At 41.8% G+C, this 24077-nt stretch overlaps 1 protein-coding gene across 1 annotated transcript in view; it reads right to left on the reverse strand.

Annotated features, from left to right (window-relative positions):
- slc4a4a (solute carrier family 4 member 4a) overlaps positions 1-24077 on the reverse strand; it is a 533895-nt gene that overhangs the window by 121694 nt on the left and 388124 nt on the right. Inside the window, 2 exon segments of the mRNA XM_046348253.1 lie at positions 2132-2245; positions 2476-2661. Coding sequence (XP_046204209.1) covers positions 2132-2245; positions 2476-2661 — 300 coding nt within the window.

Genomic DNA, 24077 nt, shown 5'->3' on the forward strand with positions numbered 1-24077 from the left:
ATTACAAAAAATATTTTATTTTCATGAAATCACAAGTGCAATATAGCAAAACACAGCTTAGCTTGTTGGTAATCCACCTGGCATGTCAGATTTCAAAAAAGCTTTACAGCAAAAGCTATCCAAGTGTTTATGCTAGGAAATCTCTCTCAGCAGACAAAACATTCCAAACATCTAGCAGCAAAGTAGATTGGTCACGAAATTCAGAAAAGCAATAAAATTAATCGCTTACCTTTGATGATCTTCGGATGTTCGCACTCACGAGACTCCCACTTACACAATACATGTTCCTTTTGTTCCATAAAGATAATTTTTATATCCAAAATACCTCCATTTGGTTGACACGTTTTGTCCAGAAATCCACAGGCTCGTGCAGGTCATGACGGGCAGATGACAATTCCAAATTGTATCCGTAAGGTTCGTAGAAACATGTCAAATGTTTTTTATAATCAATCCTCAGGTTGTTTTTACAATAAATAATTGATAATATTTCAACCGGACCGTTGCTTTTTCAATAGGAGAGAGAGAGAAAATGTCTGCTCCAAGCTGTTGCTCATGCAAAACTCTGCTGGCACCCAGCCATCCACTGACGCGAAGTGATTGTTCTCACTCATTTTTAAGAATAAAAGCCTGAAACTATGTCTAAAGACTGTTCACACCATGTGGAAGCCATAGGGGAAGGAATCTGGTTGATATCCTTTTAAATGGAGGGAAGGCATGCAATGGAACAGGGAGATTTGTTTCTCTTAATTACTTCATGGGTGGATTTTCCTCAGGTTTTTGCCTGCAATATCAGTTCGGTTATACTCACAGACAATATTTTGACAGTTTTGGAAACTTTAGAGTGTTTTCCATCTTAATCTGACAATTATATGCATATTCTAGATTCTGGGCCTGAGAAATAGGCAGTTTCATTTGGGTACGTTTTTCATCCAAACATCAAAATACTTCCCCTTACACTCAACAGGTTAACTTCTTATGGGTAGGTGGGACGATAGCGTCCCACCTGGCCAACATCTGGTGAAATTGCAGAGCGCAAAATTCAAATTACTGTATTATAAATATTTAACTTTCATAAAATCACAAGTGTAATACATCAAAATAAAGTGTAGCTTCTTGTTAATCCAGCCGTGTTGTCAGATTTCAAAAAGGCTTTACGGCGAAAGCAAACCATGTGATTATCTGAGGACGATTATCTATTGTGTTATCGACTGTACACTTGTTTATTCCATGTGTAACTCTGTGTTGTTTGTGTCAAACTGCTTTGCTTTATCTTGGCCATGTTTCAGTTATAAATAAGAACTTGTTATCAATTAACCTACCTGGTTAAGTTAATGGTGAAATAAAATAGAACGGTTGGAAGGTTAACATTCTCCCCCAGTTTGAGGTCCTGAGCGCTCTGGAGCAGGTTTTCGTCAAGGATCTCTCTGTACTTTGCTCCTTTCATCTTTCCCACGATCCTGACTAGTCTCCCAGTCCCTGCCACTGAATATAATCCCCACAGCATGATGCTGCCATCAGCACGCTTCACTGTAGGGATGGTGCCAGTTTTCCTCTAGACATAACACTTGGCATTCAGGCCAAAGAGTTCAATCTTGGTTTCATCAGACTAGAAAATCTTGTTTCTCATGATCTGAGTCTTTAGGTGCCTTTTGACAAACTCCAAGCGGGCTGTCATGTGCCTTTTACTAAGAAGTGGCTTCCGTCTGGTCACTCTACCATAAAGGCCTGATCGGTGGAGTGCTGCAGAGATGGCTGTCCTTCTGGAAGGTCCTCCCATCTCCACAGAGGAACTCTGGAGGTCTGTCAGAGTGACCATCGGGATCTTGGTCATCTCCCTGACCAAGGTTCTTCTCCCCCAATTGCTCAGTTTCGCCAGGCGGCCAGCTCTAGGAAGAGTCTTGGTGGTTCCAAACTTCTCCATTTAAGAATGATGGAGGCCACTGTGTTCTTGGGGACCTTGAATGCTTCAGAAATGTTTTGGTAACCTTCCCCAGATCTGTGCCTCGACACAATTCTGTTTCGTAGCTCTACGGACAATTCCTTTGACCTCATGGCTTGGTCTTTGCTCTGACATGCACTGTCAACTGTGGGACCTTAAATAGACAGGTGTGAAATCTGAAATGATCCGTACCTTGAACTCAGTTGGGACTATGAGCTTGGGAGTGTCCACTCCTACTAGCATGTCCACACCGCAAAAGATCAGGATAGCCAAGATAATGGCAAAGTCACTGATTAGTTTCCTCACCTACACAGAGAGAAACACACATGTAACCAAGCACAGATTAGGGTTACAAACATTACCTACACAGAGATATACATGTACAATGACAGTCACAATATCAGGGTTAGGTGTGTACAGTAGGGGTAGGTGTGTACAGTAGGGTTAGGTGTGCACAATAGGGTTAGGTGTGTACAGTAAGGGAAGAGTAGGTGTGTACTGTAGGGTTAGGGTTAGGGTAAGGGTTAAGTACTGACCCATGTTGGGAAGAAAGGACTGGTCTTGAACTTCTTCAGCATCATGGAGGTAGTGTAGGTTCCCAGGAAAAGGATGAAGGAGATCAGAGTGATGTCAGGAACATATTTACATGCCTTCCCCACCAGCTCTCCTCCATACTTCACACAATCCTTCTTAGACAGGGACGACCACGTGGCATTCAGAGGCTGCGGACACAAAAAAGTATTCAGAGAATGCAGAGACAAAACAATATGACTTAGAGGCTGTAGAGTGAAAACAATGAGGGCTGTAGACACCAAACAATATGACGTAGAATATGTAGAGATAAAACAATATAACTTACAGTTTGTAGAGACAAAACAATGAGAGACTGTTGAGCTAAAACAATATGACTTAGAGGCTTTAAAGACATAACTATGTGGCTTAGAGACTGTAGATATAAATCAATACAACTTAGGCTGTAGAGACAAAACAATATGAGTGGCTGTAGAGACAAAACAATATGAGTGGCTGTAGAGACAAAACAAAATGAGAGGCTGTAGAGACAAAACAATATGAGAGGCTGTAGAGACAAAACAATATGAGAGGCTGTAGAGACAAAACAATATGAGAGGCTGTAGAGACAAAACAATATGAGAGGCTGTAGAGACAAAACAATATGAGAGGCTGTAGAGACAAAACAAAATGAGAGGCTGTAGAGACAAAACAATATGAGGCTGTAGAGACAACAATATGAGAGGCTGTAGAGACAAAACAATGAGAGGTTGTAGAGACAAAACAATATGAGGCTGTAGAGACAAAACAATATGAGAGGCTGTAGAGACAAAACAATATGAGAGGCTGTAGAGACAAAACAATATGAGAGGCTGTAGAGACAAAACAATATGAGAGGCTGTAGAGACAAAACAATATGAGGCTTAGAGACAAAACAATATGAGGCTTTAGAGACAAAACCCTATTGTGTTTATGAGTTTGGGGCTTAGAGACAAAACAAAATGAGAGTTTGAGTGGCTGGGTTAGTGGCTTAGAGTTTGAGGGCTTAGAGGGTTGAGAGCTTTAGAGACAAAACAATTAGGGCTTAGAGACAAAACAATATGAGAGGCTGAAGAGACAAAACAAAATGAGGTTTGTAGAGTTGGAGGCTGTAGAGACAGATCAATGTTGTAGAGAAAAACAAGATGAGCAGTGTAGAGACAAAACAGTATACTGAAGATGTGAGGGTTAGAGACAAAACAATATGCTGTAGAGACAAAACAAAATGAGAGGCTGTAGAGACAAAACAATACTAGATCAGTGTTGTTGAGAGGCTGTAGAGACCATGAGAGGCTGTAGAGACAAAACAATATGAGAGGCTGTAGAGACAAAACAATATGAGAGGCTGTAGAGACAAAACATAGGCTGAAGATGTAGGGTTAGGCTGGGTATGGGTTGAGAGGGGGACTTACTAGATCAGTGTTGTTGAAGTACCAGACAGCAGTGCTATCAGAGACATACTGAAGATGTAAGGTTAGGGGTATGGGTTGGGGGACTTGGGGTTAGGGGTTAGAGTTTGGGGTTTGGGTTGGGGGACTAGATCAGTGTTGTTGAAGTACCAGACAGCAGTGCTATCAGCATACTGAAGATGTAGGGTTAGGGGTATGGGTTGGGGGACTTACTAGATCAGTGTTGTTGAAGTACCAGACAGCAGTGCTTTCAGCATCCAGAGGATCTCCAAACACCTGGGGGACTTACTGTTTTCTGGAGGACAACAAGAGAACAAATCAGTCTCAGAAATAATCTAGATGTTAAGAGATTAATTTTACTGCAAGAGATGTTGACCAAGAGAGCAACCAACCTGGCATCCCACATACTGAAGATGTACCCCTGCAGCAGCCAACCTGGCATCCCAGACAAGACCCCTTTAAAGCAGCCAACCTGGCATCCCAAACCCTGCAGCAGCCAACCTGGCATCCCACCAAGAGAACAAATCAGTCTCAGAAATAACCTGGCATCCCACCATTACCCCTAGATGTTAAACCTGGCATCCCACCAAGACCCCTTTAAAGGCCAACCTGGCATCCCAGCAAGACCCCAACCTGGCATCCCACCAACCTGGCATCCCACCAAGACCCCTTTAAAAGCAGCCAACCTGGCATCCCACCAAGACCCCTTTAAAAGCAGCCAACCTGGCATCCCACCATTACCCCCTGCAGCAGCCAACCTGGCATCCCACCATGACCCCTTCAAAAGCAGCTAACCTGGCATATCACCATCAAATCAAATGTATTTATATAGATAGCCCTTCTTACATCTGCTGATATATCAAAGTGCTGTACAGAAACCCAGCCTAAAACCCCAAACAGCAAGCAATGCAGGTATAGAAGCACCATGACCCCTTCAACAGCAACCAACCTGGCATCCCGCAGTGACCCATTCAACAGCAACCAACCTGGCATCCCAGCATGACCCATTTAACAGCAACCAACCTGGCATCCCACCATGACCCCTTCAACAACAGCAACCAACCTGGCATTCCAGCATGACCCATTCAACAGCACCTGGGAACTCATTTAAACATCTGTTGTTTCCCTCCAGAGATTCCTGGCCAGAATACAAATGTAGTCATTCAGGATCAGACGAGCACCACAGATTATCCATTATATTGACCTGATAGACAGCAGAGGGAGCACCCCCCTATCCACATCGTAGGAACAGTAGTGGAGAAGGTGGAACTTTTTAAGTGACTTTAGAGCTGTAACTTTCCGAATACACTGTACAAACGCCACAACGGTTTCCACTAGTTACCACATTCACAAAATCTAATTGCCCAAATTGTAAAAATGCATATTATTATTTTTTTTAAAAAAAAAATTTTTTGGGGGGGGGGTTGGTTCTAATTTAAGGTTAGCATTAAGCATAAGGTTAGCAGTGTGGTTAAGGTTAGGTTTAAAATCACATTTTAAGGAGAGAAATTGTAGAAAAAGTGGCATTTATGTCTTTGAGGCTGTGGTAACTAGTCATGACAATGCATAACTCCGATACAGTGTTTTTTTATCAAAGTTGCCGGGATGTCACGTGTCCTACTTATATCAGTACACCTGTAACAACCTTATCAGTAGAAAACTTATATTCAAACTAATAAGCCACAAGTAGCAAATAAGCCATTACATATTTTGTTAAACAAATTATACATTCGCTCACTGACCTCCATACAAAAACTCCTCGCTTGGTGAGTGAAAAAAAAACACCTGCTGGTGAAGACAGATTTTGGGCCCAGTTACACCTCTCGCTCTTCTCCTCTGCTAACGTCCACAACCTGGCACCTTTGAAACATTTTTATCTCTGTGGTCACACAGTGGTTATTTCCATCACCTTCTACAAAAGTATTGTTGAGACTATTCCACCTAATTCACTGTAGTATTCACTTTACGACTATTTCTCATGCTTTATCTCTGCAAGATAATGAGCAATAAATTACTGTTCTTCTCCTTTTCTTTCTTACTACAGTATCATTTAGACTATTTAATGTGTTTCACTACAGTATAATGTTGAGTATTCACTTGTTTCACCACAGACTACAGCATCACTTTGACTATTTAATGTGTTTCACTACAGTATAATGTGACTATTTAATGTGTTTCACTACAGTATAATGTGACTATTTAATGTGTTTCACAACAGTATAATGTTGACTATTTAATGTGTTTCACAACAGTATAATGTTGACTATTTAATGTGTTTCACAACAGTATAATGTTGACTATTTAATGTGTTTCACGACAGTATAATGTTGACTATTTAATGTGTTTCACTACAGTATAATGTTGACTATTCACTTGTTTCACTGCAGTATCATTTTGAATATTTCACCTTTTTCACTAGACTATAGTATGTGACCCGATTCAGGAAACTTGGTGAATGTCTCAAGCCACGACTTCACAGGAGAGCTGTTTGAACGTAAAACATTTTTAACAATCAAAATACGTTTTTGGCAGAAATACCTTCTTGAACATGTGAACTTCCATGTGCCTTAATAACAAACTTGTATGCCATTGTTAAATTACAAGCCTTGTTGGTTTAGCCACAGAAAAGTTGGCAATCTTCACAGTAGCTAAGATTGGCTAAGATAATGAGTGGGCTGGACATGCCGAGAGAGAAGTTCGGATTGGTCTGCCATATTGAAGGCTTCTGTCTATTTGAGCTCGTCAATCTGGGTTGGTAATCCTGTCGAACACTGCTTTTCTTTTATATATTGTGTAGTGGAACTGCATAAGTGTTGCTCTCCATTTTCTGGAGGATCAAGTTTTGTAATCAGTGGAATTATGATAGCTAAGGAGATGGAGAAAACACCTGTCTCAAGATTACAAAACACCTGTCTCCAGATTACAAAACACCTGTCTCCAGATTACAAAACACCTGTCTCCAGATTACAAAACACCCGTCTCCAGATTACAAAACACCCGTCTCCAGATTACAAAACACCCGTCTCCAGATTACAAAACACCCGTCTCCAGATTACAAAACACCCGTCTCCAGATTACAAAACACCCGTCTCCAGATTACAAAACACCCGTCTCCGGATTACAAAACACCCGTCTCCAGATTACAAAACACCCGTCTCCAGATTACAAAACACCCGTCTCCAGATTACAAAACACCCGTCTCCAGATTACAAAACACCCGTCTCCGGATTACAAAACACCCGTCTCCAGATTACAAAACACCCGTCTCCGGATTACAAAACACCCGTCTCCGGATTACAAAACACCCGTCTCCGGATTACAAAACACCCGTCTCCGGATTACAAAACACCCGTCTCCGGATTACAAAACACCCGTCTCCAGATTACAAAACACCCGTCTCCAGATTACAAAACACCCGTCTCCGGATTACAAAACACCCGTCTCCAGATTACAAAACACCTGTCTCCAGATTACAAAACACCTGTCTCCGGATTACAAAACACCTGTCTCCGGATTACAAAACACCTGTCTCCGGATTACATCTTCAAGGCAACCATGGTATGGCATTCCTGACAGGTAGAAGCATCCACGATGCCTGGTGATGAATGCAGGTAAGATAGTCTAGTGTTAGCTAGCTACATTTTCAGATATGACACATTTTTAATTTTGACAGAGAGTGGTTTCATTTCAAGCTAAAGTGTACTGTTAGCTAGCTAGCTAGAGGAGCTCTTCACTAGATACCAAAACATTCAACAGGTGATTTTCTCAAACGTGAGTTTACAAGTTGATCACCTTTCAAAGCATAATTACTTTCCCATTGTTCCTCAAATACAGTGTAAGATATACAATTTTGTAGCTCTGAGTCTCTACTTTTATCCAATGTAAAAACACCATTTCACATTTTGCTACATCAGACTGAAACCAGGTGGTGAGTCATGAATACTTTTGACTATTTGACTTGTTTCACTACAGACTGCAGTATAATTTTGACTATTTCACAGATCCACAGATGATCGAATCTCTATTGCACTCCACACTGCCCTTTCCTACCTGGACAAAAGGAACACCTATGTGAGAATGCTATTCATTGACTACAGCTCAGCGTTCAACACCATAGTGCCCTCAAAGCTCATCACTAAGCTAAGGATCCTGGGACTAAACACCTCCCTCTGCAACTGGATCCTGGACTTGGATCCTGACGGGCCGCCCTCAGGTGGTGAGGGTAGGTAACAACACATCTGCCATGCTGATCCTCAACACTGGAGCCCCCCAGGGGTGCGTGCTTCGTCCCCTCCTGTACTCCCTGTTCACCCACGACTACATGGCCAGGCACAACTCCAACACCAGAATAACAACTTATCCCTCAACGTAACCAAGACTAAGGAGATTGTGGACCACAGGAAAAGGAGGGCCGAGCCCCTATTCTCATTGACGGGGCTGTAGTGGAGCAGGTTGAGAGCTTCAAGTTCCTTGGGGTCCACATCACCAACAAATTAGAATGGTCCAAACACACCAAGACTGTCGTGAAGAGGGCACGACAAAGCCTATTCCCCCTCAGGAAACTAAAAAGATTTGGCATGGGTCCTGAGATCCTCAAAATGTTCTACTGTCTTCACATGAACTGGGCAGAGTCTGACAAGAAAGTGAGAAAAATCTTTTCTGAAAAGCTGCAGATGGATTATACAAAGATTGAGGCGGAGCGCATCGACTTGTCTGAAATACCTGTAACCAACCTAGGTGACAGACCCAGGCCGATTCATGTTCCTGAGGTTTAAGGACAAGATGACTGTTCTGCAGAGAGCCAAGAACTTCAGAGGAACCAACATTTTCCTCAATTAGGACTTTTCTGAAGCCTCTCCCAGCCATGAAAGCTTAAGTTGGTAGGTAGGTCTTACCTAATATGGTAGGGGCTATACACATACAGTGGGTAGTTGAGTAGGTAGGTCTTACCTAAGATGGTAGGGGCCATACACATACAGTCATACTGGGTGACATAGTCAATCTGGTAGTCAGAGTTGATGGGGTAGTAGTCAGCCAGCTTCAGCATCTTCTTGAAGGCATCATAGATGAAGATGAAGGAGATGAGGCAGGAGAAGCCCTCCTCTGTGAATCGGGTGAAGTACTGAACCATGTAGCTGGCGTCAGTAGCAACCAGCAGCAGACAAAAGAACGCAGACCACAGACCAATCCACAGCCGGAACTCCAGATAGTCAAAGTCATTGTCTCTGGAGGAAAAAGGAGAAAGAGAGGAATAGAGAGAGGAGAGGGAATCACCATGGTTAGTTACTGTAACAACAGCAACCATGACCATAATTCAACCATGGTTAGTTAAAACTCCAGATAGTCAGGTCATTGTACATGATTAGTTAGAACTCCAGATAGTCAAGTCATTGAACATGATTAGTTAGAACCCCATGATTGCGAGGTAAAGTGAAGATCCTAACTTGCTGAAGTTGAATAGCAGCCTCTCGAAGACCAGAACAGGTCCAGTGCTGCTGAGGATGGTGAGAGGCTGGCCAGCCAGCAGACAGAAGATCCCTCCAGATACCGCCGTGCCCAGGAAGCTCTCCAACACACCCTGGAGTAAACAGTAGAACACAGTAAAGCAGATCTTTAAAACATTAGAACACAGCTTTATGCGCTATTATACATCTATAGTGCATTATAACATAGTGTAACCCCAACACAGAAGCAGAGTATAAGAGTACAGCAGGGAGTTGAACTGTGCTCATGGTGGTGGGCTACAGAGGACAGGAAAGGGGTGAGAGTGCTTCCTGCCCAAGACGAAATATCTGTTCTCTCTCTGAAACTTCACTGTCATCCAACTAGGAACGGGAGAGGCACTGGCAGGAGGTTTTAGTAAAAATACAAATGTCTGAAAAACATTCTGGGGGAAAACGATCTTAATCGACATTGAAATAACTAAAATAAATGATATACTCTTCACTCTGTCCAGCTTGCTAAACATCATCAAAACAAATGCTAGGCTGTCAAGAGGGCATAGACAATTCCAAAAGTGATGGATAGAGTACTATATTTTGCTAATTTTAGCCAATGAGGAAATATATTTATTTTTAAATAGGGTACCTCCAGACCACAGTGAAAACTGAATGTGGCGAATTGGGAAACATGAGTTTGACAATCCTGATCTACATCCTGATAGTGTAACACCCCTAATGATACCCCTGACCTACATCCTGACAGTTTAACATCCCTGATGATACCCCTGATCTACATCCTAATAGTTTAACACCCCTGATGATACCCCTGATCTACATCCTAATAGTTTAACATCCCTGATGATACCCCTGATCTACATCCTGACAGTTTAACACCCCTGATGATACCCCTGATCTACATCCTGACAGTTTAACACCCCTGATCTACAATCTGATAGTTTAACACCCCTGATCTACACCCTGATAGTTTAACACCCCTGATGATACCCCTGATCAACATCCTAATAGTTTAACACCCCTGATCTACATCCTAATAGTTTAACACCCCTGATGATACCCCTGATCAACATCCTAATAGTTTAACACCCCTGATCTACATCCTAATAGTTTAACATCCCTGATGATACCCCTGATCTACATCATAATAGTTTAACACCCCTGATCTACATCCTGATAGTGTAACACCCCTGATCTACATCCTAATAGTTTAACATCCCTGATCTACATCCTAATAGTTTAACAGCCCTGATCTACATCCTAATAGTTTAACAGCCCTGATCTACATCCTAATAGTTTAACACCCCTGATGATACTCCTGACCTACATCCTAATAGTTTAACACCCCTGATGATACCCCTGACCTACATCCTAATAGTTTAACATCCCTGATGATACCCCTGACCTACATCCTGACAGTTTAACATCCCTGATGATACCCCTGATCTACATCCTGATAGTTTAACATCCCTGATGATACCCCTGATCTACATCCTGATAGTTTAACATCCCTGATGATACCCCTGATCTACATCCTGACAGTTTAACACCCCTGATCTACAATCTGATAGTTTAACACCCCTGATCTACACCCTGATAGTTTAACACCCCTGATGATACCCCTGATCAACATCCTAATAGTTTAACACCCCTGATCTACATCCTAATAGTTTAACATCCCTAATGATACCCCTGATCTACATCCTAATAGTTTAACACCCCTGATCTACATCCTGATAGTGTAACACCCCTGATCTACATCCTAATAGTTTAACATCCCTGATCTACATCCTAATAGTTTAACAGCCCTGATCTACATCCTAATAGTTTAAAAGCCCTGATCTACATCCTAATAGTTTAACACCCCTGATGATACCCCTGATCTACATCCTGATAGTGTAACACCCCTGATCTACATCCTAATAGTTTAACACCCCTGATGATACCCCTGATCTACATCCTAATAGTTTAACACCCCTGATGACACCCCTTATCTACATCCTAATAGTTTAACAGCCCTGATGATACTCCTGATCTACATCCTGACAGTTTAACACCCCTGATGATAACCCTGATCTACATCCTAATAGTTTAACACCCCTGATCTACATCATAATAGTTTAACACCCCTGATGATACCCCTGATCTACATCCTAATAGTTTAACACCCCTGATGATACCCCTGATCTACATCCTAATAGTTTAACACCCCTGATCTACATCCTAATAGTTTGACACCCCTGATGATACCCCTGATCTATATCCTGACAGTTTAACACCCCTGATGATACCCCTGATCTACATCCTAATAGTTTAACACCCCTGATCTACATCCTAATAGTTTAACACCCCTGATCTACATCCTAATAGTTTAACACCCCGATGATACCCTGATCTACATCCTAATAGTTTAACACCCCTGATCTACATCCTAATAGTTTAACATCCCTGATGATACCCCTGATCTACATCCTAATAGTTTAACATCCCTGATGATACCCCTGATCTACATCCTGACAGTTTAACACCCCTGATGATACCCCTGATCTACATCCTGACAGTTTAACATCCCTGATGATACCCCTGATCTACATCCTGATAGTTTAACATCCCTGATGATACCCCTGATCTACATCCTGATAGTTTAACATCACTGATGATACCCCTGATCTACATCCTGATAGTTTAACATCCCTGATGATACCCCTGATCTACATCCTGATAGTTTAACATCCCTGATGATACCCCTGATCTACATCCTGATAGTTTAACATCCCTGATGATACCCCTTATCTACATCCTAATAGTTTAACAGCCCTGATGATACTCCTGATCTACATCCTGACAGTTTAACACCCCTGATGATAACCCTGATCTACATCCTAATAGTTTAACACCCCTGATCTACATCCTAATAGTTTAACACCCCTGATGATACCCCTGATCTACATCCTAATAGTTTAACACCCCTGATCTACATCCTAATAGTTTGACACCCCTGATGATACCCCTGATCTATATCCTGACAGTTTAACACCCCTGATGATACCCCTGATCTACATCCTAATAGTTTAACACCCCTGATGATACCCCTGATCTACATCCTAATAGTTTAACACCCCTGATCTACATCCTAATAGTTTAACACCCCCGATGATACCCCTGATCTACATCCTAATAGTTTAACACCCCTGATCTACATCCTAATAGTTTAACATCCCTGATGATACCCCTGATCTACATCCTAATAGTTTAACATCCCTGATGATACCCCTGATCTACATCCTGACAGTTTAACACCCCTGATGATACCCCTGATCTACATCTTGACAGTTTAACATCCCTGATGATACCCCTGATCTACATCCTGATAGTTTAACATCCCTGATGATACCCCTGATCTACATCCTGATAGTTTAACATCCCTGATGATACCCCTGATCTACATCCTGATAGTTTAACATCCCTGATGATACCCCTGATCTACATCCTGATAGTTTAACATCCCTGATGATACCCCTGATCTACATCCTGATAGTTTAACATCCCTGATGATACCCCTTATCTACATCCTAATAGTTTAACAGCCCTGATGATACTCCTGATCTACATCCTGACAGTTTAACACCCCTGATGATAACCCTGATCTACATCCTAATAGTTTAACACCCCTGATCTACATCCTAATAGTTTAACACCCCTGATGATACCCCTGATCTACATCCTAATAGTTTAACACCCCTGATGATACCCCTGATCTACATCCTAATAGTTTAACACCCCTGATCTACATCCTAATAGTTTGACACCCCTGATGATACCCCTGATCTATATCCTGACAGTTTAACACCCCTGATGATACCCCTGATCTACATCCTAATAGTTTAACACCCCTGATGATACCCCTGATCTACATCCTAATAGTTTAACACCCCTGATCTACATCCTAATAGTTTAACACCCCTGATGATACCCCTGATCTACATCCTAATAGTTTAACACCCCTGATCTACATCCTAATAGTTTAACATCCCTGATGATACCCCTGATCTACATCCTAATAGTTTAACATCCCTGATGATACCCCTGATCTACATCCTGACAGTTTAACACCCCTGATGATACCCCTGATCTACATCCTGACAGTTTAACATCCCTGATGATACCCCTGATCTACATCCTGATAGTTTAACACCCCTGATGATACCCCTGACCTACATCCTAATAGTTTAACACCCCTGATGATACCCCTGACCTACATCCTAATAGTTTAACACCCCTGATGATACCCCTGATCTACATCCTAATAGTTTAACACCCCTGATCTACATCCTAATAGTTTAACACCCCTGATATACATCCTAATAGTTTAACACCCCTGATCTACATCCTAATAGTTTAACACCCCTGATCTACATCCTAATAGTTTAACACCCCTGACTACATCCTAATAGTTTAACATCCCTGATGATACCCCTGATGACAGCCCTGATCTATATCCTGACAGTTTAACATCCCTGATGACACCCCTGATCTATATCCTGACAGTTTAACACCCCTGATGATACCCCTGATCTATATCCTGACAGTTTAACACCCCTGATGATACCCCTGATCTACATCCTAATAGTTTAATATCCCTGATGATACCCCTGATCTACATTCTAATAGTTGAACACCCCTGATGATACCCCTGATCTACATCCTGACAGTTTAACAGTTGATGATACTGATGATACCCCTGATGATACCCCTGATGATACCCCTGATCTACATCCTGACAGTTTAACATCCCTGATGATACCCCTGATCTACATCCTGACAGTTTAACATCCCTGATGATACCCCTGATCTATATCCTGACAGTTTAACATCCCTGATGATACCCCTGATCTACATCCTGACAGTTTAACATCCCTGATGATACCCCTGATCTATATCCTGACAGTTTAACATCCCTGATGACACCCCTGATCTATATCCTGACAGTTTAACACCCGATGATACCCCTGATCTATATCCTGACAGTTTAACACCCCTGATGATACCCCTGATCTATATCCTGACAGTTTAACACCCCTGATGATACCCCTGATCTACATCCTGATAGTTTAACACCCCTGATCTACATCCTAATAGTTTAACATCCCTGATGATACCCCTGATGACACCCCTGATCTATATCCTGACAGTTTAACATCCCTGATGATACCCCTGATCTATATCCTGACAGTTTAACACCCGATGATACCCCTGATCTATATCCTTACAGTTTAACACCCCTGATGATACCCCTGATCTATATCCTGACAGTTTAACACCCCTGATGATACCCCTGATCTACATCCTGACAGTTTAACACCCCTGATGATACCCCTGATCTATATCCTGACAGTTTAACACCCCTGATGATACCCCTGATCTATATCCTGACAGTTTAACACCCCTGATGATACCCCTGATCTACATCCTGATAGTTTAACACCCCTGATCTACATCCTAATAGTTTGACACCCCTGATGATACCCCTGATCTATATCCTGACAGTTTAACACCCCTGATGATGCCCCTGATTTACATCCTAATAGTTTAACACCCCTGATGATACCCCTGATCTACATCCTAATAGTTTAACACCCCTGATCTACATCCTAATAGTTTAACACCCCTGATGATACCCCTGATCTACATCCTAATAGTTTAACACCCCTGATCTACATCCTAATAGTTTAACATCCCTGATGATACCCCTGATCTACATCCTAATAGTTTAACATCCCTGATGATACCCCTGATCTACATCCTGACAGTTTAACACCCCTGATGATACCCCTGATCTACATCCTGACAGTTTAACATCCCTGATGATACCCCTGATCTACATCCTGATAGTTTAACATCCCTGATGATACCCCTGATCTACATCCTGATAGTTTAACATCCCTGATGATACCCCTGATCTACATCCTGATAGTTTAACATCCCTGATGATACCCCTGATCTACATCCTGATAGTTTAACATCCCTGATGATACCCCTGATCTACATCCTGATAGTTTAACATCCCTGATGATACCCCTGATCTACATCCTGATAGTTTAACATCCCTGATGATACCCCTGATCTACATCCTGATAGTTTAACATCCCTGATGATACCCCTGATCTACATCCTAATAGTTTAACATCCCTGATGATACCCCTGATCTACATCCTGACAGTTTAACACCCCTGATGATACCCCTGATCTACATCCTGACAGTTTAACATCCCTGATGATACCCCTGATCTACATCCTGATAGTTTAACATCCCTGATGATACCCCTGATCTACACATCCTGACAGTTTAACATCCCTGATGATACCCCTGATCTACATCCTGATAGTTTAACAGCCCTGATCTACATCCTAATAGTTTAACATCCCTGATGATACCCCTGACCTACATCCTAATAGTTTAACAGCCCTGATCTACATCCTAATAGTTTAACAGCCCTGATCTACATCCTAATAGTTTAACACCCCTGATGATACCCCTGATCTACATCCTAATAGTTTAACACCCCTGATGATACCCCTGACCTACATCCTAATAGTTTAACACCCCTGATGATACCCCTGACCTACATCCTAATAGTTTAACACCCCTGATGATACCCCTGACCTACATCCTAATAGTTTAACACCCCTGATGATACCCCTGATCTACATCCTAATAGTTTAACACCCCTGATCTACATCCTAATAGTTTAACACCCCTGATCTACATCCTAATAGTTTAACACCCCTGATATACATCCTAATAGTTTAACACCCCTGATCTACATCCTAATAGTTTAACACCCCTGATATACATCCTAATAGTTTAACACCCCTGATCTACATCCTAATAGTTTAACACCCCTGATCTACATCCTAATAGTTTAACACCCCTGACTACATCCTAATAGTTTAACATCCCTGATGATACCCCTGATGATACCCCTGATGACACCCCTGATCTATATCCTGACAGTTTAACATCCCTGATGACACCCCTGATCTATATCCTGACAGTTTAACATCCCTGATGATACCCCTGTTCTACATCCTGATAGTTTAACATCCCTGATGATACCCCTGATCTACATCCTAATAGTTTAACATCCCTGATGATACCCCTGATCTACATCCTGACAGTTTAACACCCCTGATGATACCCCTGATCTACATCCTGACAGTTTAACATCCCTGATGATACCCCTGATCTACATCCTGATAGTTTAACATCCCTGATGATACCCCTGATCTACATCCTGACAGTTTAACATCCCTGATGATACCCCTGATCTACATCCTGATAGTTTAACATCCCTGATGATACCCCTGATCTACATCCTGATAGTTTAACAGCCCTGATCTACATCCTAATAGTTTAACATCCCTGATGATACCCCTGACCTACATCCTAATAGTTTAACAGCCCTGATCTACATCCTAATAGTTTAACAGCCCTGATCTACATCCTAATAGTTTAACACCCCTGATGATACCCCTGATCTACATCCTAATAGTTTAACACCCCTGATGATACCCCTGACCTACATCCTAATAGTTTAACACCCTGATGATACCCCTGACCTACATCCTAATAGTTTAACACCCCTGATGATACCCCTGATCTACATCCTAATAGTTTAACACCCTGATCTACATCCTAATAGTTTAACACCCCTGATCTACATCCTAATAGTTTAACACCCCTGATATACATCCTAATAGTTTAACACCCCTGATCTACATCCTAATAGTTTAACACCCCTGATCTACATCCTAATAGTTTAACACCCCTGACTACATCCTAATAGTTTAACATCCCTGATGATACCCCTGATGACAGCCCTGATCTATATCCTGACAGTTTAACATCCCTGATGACACCCCTGATCTATATCCTGACAGTTTAACACCCCTGATGATACCCCTGATCTATATCCTGACAGTTTAACACCCCTGATGATACCCCTGATCTACATCCTAATAGTTTAATATCCCTGATGATACCCCTGATCTACATTCTAATAGTTGAACACCCCTGATGATACCCCTGATCTACATCCTGACAGTTTAACACCCTTGATGATACCCCTGATGATACCCCTGATGATACCCCTGATCTACATCCTGACAGTTTAACATCCCTGATGATACCCCTGATCTACATCCTGACAGTTTAACATCCCTGATGATACCCCTGATCTATATCCTGACAGTTTAACATCCCTGATGATACCCCTGATCTACATCCTGACAGTTTAACATCCCTGATGATACCCCTGATCTATATCCTGACAGTTTAACATCCCTGATGACACCCCTGATCTATATCCTGACAGTTTAACACCCGATGATACCCCTGATCTATATCCTGACAGTTTAACACCCCTGATGATACCCCTGATCTATATCCTGACAGTTTAACACCCCTGATGATACCCCTGATCTACATCCTGATAGTTTAACACCCCTGATCTACATCCTAATAGTTTAACATCCCTGATGATACCCCTGATGACACCCCTGATCTATATCCTGACAGTTTAACATCCCTGATGATACCCCTGATCTATATCCTGACAGTTTAACACCCGATGATACCCCTGATCTATATCCTTACAGTTTAACACCCCTGATGATACCCCTGATCTATATCCTGACAGTTTAACACCCCTGATGATACCCCTGATCTACATCCTGACAGTTTAACACCCCTGATGATACCCCTGATCTATATCCTGACAGTTTAACACCCCTGATGATACCCCTGATCTATATCCTGACAGTTTAACACCCCTGATGATACCCCTGATCTACATCCTGATAGTTTAACACCCCTGATCTACATCCTAATAGTTTGACACCCCTGATGATACCCCTGATCTACATCCTGACAGTTTAACATCCCTGATGATACCCCTGATCTACATCCTGATAGTTTAACATCCCTGATGATACCCCTGATCTACATCCTGATAGTTTAACAGCCCTGATCTACATCCTAATAGTTTAACATCCCTGATGATACCCCTGACCTACATCCTAATAGTTTAACAGCCCTGATCTACATCCTAATAGTTTAACAGCCCTGATGTACATCCTAATAGTTTAACACCCCTGATGATACCCCTGATCTACATCCTAATAGTTTAACACCCCTGATGATACCCCTGACCTACATCCTAATAGTTTAACACCCCTGATGATACCCCTGACCTACATCCTAATAGTTTAACACCCCTGATGATACCCCTGATCTACATCCTAATAGTTTAACACCCCTGATCTACATCCTAATAGTTTAACACCCCTGATCTACATCCTAATAGTTTAACACCCCTGATATACATCCTAATAGTTTAACACCCCTGATCTACATCCTAATAGTTTAACACCCCTGATCTACATCCTAATAGTTTAACACCCCTGACTACATCCTAATAGTTTAACATCCCTGATGATACCCCTGATGACAGCCCTGATCTATATCCTGACAGTTTAACATCCCTGATGACACCCCTGATCTATATCCTGACAGTTTAACACCCCTGATGATACCCCTGATCTATATCCTGACAGTTTAACACCCCTGATGATACCCCTGATCTACATCCTAATAGTTTAATATCCCTGATGATACCCCTGATCTACATTCTAATAGTTGAACACCCCTGATGATACCCCTGATCTACATCCTGACAGTTTAACACCCTTGATGATACCCCTGATGATACCCCTGATGATACCCCTGATCTACATCCTGACAGTTTAACATCCCTGATGATACCCTGATCTACATCCTGACAGTTTAACATCCCTGATGATACCCCTGATCTATATCCTGACAGTTTAACATCCCTGATGATACCCCTGATCTACATCCTGACAGTTTAACATCCCTGATGATACCCCTGATCTATATCCTGACAGTTTAACATCCCTGATGACACCCCTGATCTATATCCTGACAGTTTAACACCCGATGATACCCCTGATCTATATCCTGACAGTTTAAACCCTGATGATACCCCTGATCTATATCCTGACAGTTTAACACCCCTGATGATACCCCTGATCTACATCCTGATAGTTTAACACCCCTGATCTACATCCTAATAGTTTAACATCCCTGATGATACCCCTGATGACACCCTGATCTATATCCTGACAGTTTAACATCCCTGATGATACCCCTGATCTATATCCTGACAGTTTAACACCCGATGATACCCCTGATCTATATCCTTACAGTTTAACACCCCTGATGATACCCCTGATCTATATCCTGACAGTTTAACACCCCTGATGATACCCCTGATCTACATCCTGACAGTTTAACACCCCTGATGATACCCCTGATCTATATCCTGACAGTTTAACACCCCTGATGATACCCCTGATCTATATCCTGACAGTTTAACACCCCTGACGATACCCCTGATCTACATCCTGATAGTTTAACACCCCTGATCTACATCCTAATAGTTTGACACCCCTGATGATACCCCTGATCTATATCCTGACAGTTTAACACCCCTGATGATACCCCTGATCTACATCCTAATAGTTTAACACCCCTGATCTACATCCTAATAGTTTAACACCCCTGATGATACCCCTGATCTACGTCCTAATAGTTTAACACCCCTGATCTACATCCTAATAGTTTAACATCCCTGATGATACCCCTGATCTACATCCTAATAGTTTAACATCCCTGATGATACCCCTGATCTACATCCTGACAGTTTAACACCCCTGATGATACCCCTGATCTACATCCTGACAGTTTAACATCCCTGATGATACCCCTGATCTACATCCTGATAGTTTAACATCCCTGATGATACCCCTGATCTACATCCTGATAGTTTAACATCCCTGATGATACCCCTGATCTACATCCTGATAGTTTAACATCCCTGATCTACATCCTGATAGTTTAACATCCCTGATGATACCCCTGATCTACATCCTGATAGTTTAACATCCCTGATGATACCCCTGATCTACATCCTGATAGTTTAACATCCCTGATGATACCCCTGATCTACATCCTGATAGTTTAACATCCCTGATGATACCCCTGATCTACATCCTAATAGTTTAACATCCCTGATGATACCCCTGATCTACATCCTGACAGTTTAACACCCCTGATGATACCCCTGATCTACATCCTGACAGTTTAACATCCCTGATGATACCCCTGATCTACATCCTGATAGTTTAACATCCCTGATGATACCCCTGATCTACATCCTGACAGTTTAACATCCCTGATGATACCCCTGATCTACATCCTGATAGTTTAACATCCCTGATGATACCCCTGATCTACATCCTGATAGTTTAACAGCCCTGATCTACATCCTAATAGTTTAACATCCCTGATGATACCCCTGACCTACATCCTAATAGTTTAACAGCCCTGATCTACATCCTAATAGTTTAACAGCCCTGATCTACATCCTAATAGTTTAACACCCCTGATGATACCCCTGATCTACATCCTAATAGTTTAACACCCTGATGATACCCCTGACCTACATCCTAATAGTTTAACACCCCTGATGATACCCCTGACCTACATCCTAATAGTTTAACACCCCTGATGATACCCCTGACCTACATCCTAATAGTTTAACACCCCTGATGATACCCCTGATCTACATCCTAATAGTTTAACACCCCTGATCTACATCCTAATAGTTTAACACCCCTGATCTACATCCTAATAGTTTAACACCCCTGATATACATCCTAATAGTTTAACACCCCTGATCTACATCCTAATAGTTTAACACCCCTGATATACATCCTAATAGTTTAACACCCCTGATCTACATCCTAATAGTTTAACACCCCTGATCTACATCCTAATAGTTTAACACCCCTGACTACATCCTAATAGTTTAACATCCCTGATGATACCCTGATGATACCCCTGATGACACCCCCTGATCTATATCCTGACAGTTTAACATCCCTGATGACACCCCTGATCTATATCCTGACAGTTTAACATCCCTGATGATACCCCTGATCTACATCCTGATAGTTTAACATCCCTGATGATACCCCTGATCTACATCCTAATAGTTTAACATCCCTGATGATACCCCTGATCTACATCCTGACAGTTTAACACCCCTGATGATACCCCTGATCTACATCCTGACAGTTTAACATCCCTGATGATACCCCTGATCTACATCCTGATAGTTTAACATCCCTGATGATACCCCTGATCTACATCCTGACAGTTTAACATCCCTGATGATACCCCTGATCTACATCCTGATAGTTTAACATCCCTGATGATACCCCTGATCTACATCCTGATAGTTTAACAGCCCTGATCTACATCCTAATAGTTTAACATCCCTGATGATACCCCTGACCTACATCCTAATAGTTTAACAGCCCTGATCTACATCCTAATAGTTTAACAGCCCTGATCTACATCCTAATAGTTTAACACCCTGATGATACCCCTGATCTACATCCTAATAGTTTAACACCCCTGATGATACCCCTGACCTACATCCTAATAGTTTAACACCCCTGATGATACCCCTGACCTACATCCTAATAGTTTAACACCCCTGATGATACCCCTGACCTACATCCTAATAGTTTAACACCCCTGATGATACCCCTGATCTACATCCTAATAGTTTAACACCCCTGATCTACATCCTAATAGTTTAACACCCCTGATCTACATCCTAATAGTTTAACACCCCTGATATACATCCTAATAGTTTAACACCCCTGATCTACATCCTAATAGTTTAACACCCCTGATATACATCCTAATAGTTTAACACCCCTGATCTACATCCTAATAGTTTAACACCCCTGATCTACATCCTAATAGTTTAACACCCCTGACTACATCCTAATAGTTTAACATCCCTGATGACACCCCTGATCTATATCCTGACAGTTTAACACCCCTGATGATACCCCTGATCTATATCCTGACAGTTTAACACCCCTGATGATACCCCTGATCTACATCCTAATAGTTTAATATCCCTGATGATACCCCTGATCTACATTCTAATAGTTGAACACCCCTGATGATACCCCTGATCTACATCCTGACAGTTTAACACCCTTGATGATACCCCTGATGATACCCCTGATGATACCCCTGATGATACCCCTGATCTACATCCTGACAGTTTAACATCCCTGATGATACCCCTGATCTACATCCTGACAGTTTAACATCCCTGATGATACCCCTGATCTATATCCTGACAGTTTAACATCCCTGATGATACCCCTGATCTACATCCTGACAGTTTAACATCCCTGATGATACCCCTGACCTACATCCTGACAGTTTAACACCCCTGATGATAACCCTGATCTACATCCTAATAGTTTAACATCCCTGATGATACCCCTGATCTACATCCTAATAGTTTAACATCCCTGATGATACCCCTGACCTACATCCTGACAGTTTAACACCCCTGATGATAACCCTGATCTACATCCTAATAGTTTAACATCCCTGATGATACCCCTGATCTACATCCTAATAGTTTAACATCCCTGATGATACCCCTGATCTACATCCTAATAGTTTAACACCCCTGATCTACATCCTGATAGTGTAACACCCCTGATCTACATCCTAATAGTTTAACATCCCTGATCTACATCCTAATAGTTTAACACCCCTGATCTACATCCTAATAGTTTAACACCCCTGACCTACATCCTAATAGTTTAACATCCCTGATGATACCCCTGACCTACATCCTAATAGTTTAACAGCCCTGATCTACATCCTAATAGTTTAACAGCCCTGATCTACATCCTAATAGTTTAACACCCCTGATGATACCCCTGATCTACATCCTGATAGTGTAACACCCCTGATGATACCCTGACCTACATCCTAATAGTTTAACAGCCCTGATCTACATCCTAATAGTTTAACAGCCCTGATCTACATCCTAATAGTTTAACACCCCTGATCTACATCCTAATAGTTTAACACCCCGATGATACTGATTCCTGATCTACATCCTAATAGTTTAACATCCCTGATGATACCCCTGATCTACATCCTGATAGTTTAACAGCCCTGATCTACATCCTAATAGTTTAACAGCCCTGATCTACATCCTAATAGTTTAACATCCCTGATGATACCCCTGAGTTTCTACTGATCCTAATAGTTTAACATCCCTGATGATACCCCTGACCTACATCCTAATAGTTTAACACCCCTGATGATACCCCTGATCTACATCCTAATAGTTTAACAACTGATGATACCCTGACCTACATCCTGAGTTTAACACCCCCTGATCTACATCCTAATAGTTTAACACCCCTGATGATACCCCTGATCTACATCCTAATAGTTTAACATCCCTGATGATACCCCTGACCTACATCCTAATAGTTTAACAGCCCTGATGATACCCCTGACTGATCTACATCCTAATAGTTTAACATCCCTGATGATACCCCTGACCTACATCCTGACAGTTTAACACCCCTGATGATAGCCCTGATCTACATCCTAATAGTTTAACATCCCTGATGATACCCCTGATCTACATCCTAATAGTTTAACATCCCTGATGATACCCTGATCTACATCCTAATAGTTTAACAGCCCTGATCTACATCCTAATAGTTTAACAGCCCTGATGA

The sequence above is a fragment of the Oncorhynchus gorbuscha genome, linkage group LG04 (assembly GCF_021184085.1).
Source record: "Oncorhynchus gorbuscha isolate QuinsamMale2020 ecotype Even-year linkage group LG04, OgorEven_v1.0, whole genome shotgun sequence".
NCBI classification, from domain to species: domain Eukaryota; kingdom Metazoa; phylum Chordata; class Actinopteri; order Salmoniformes; family Salmonidae; genus Oncorhynchus; species Oncorhynchus gorbuscha.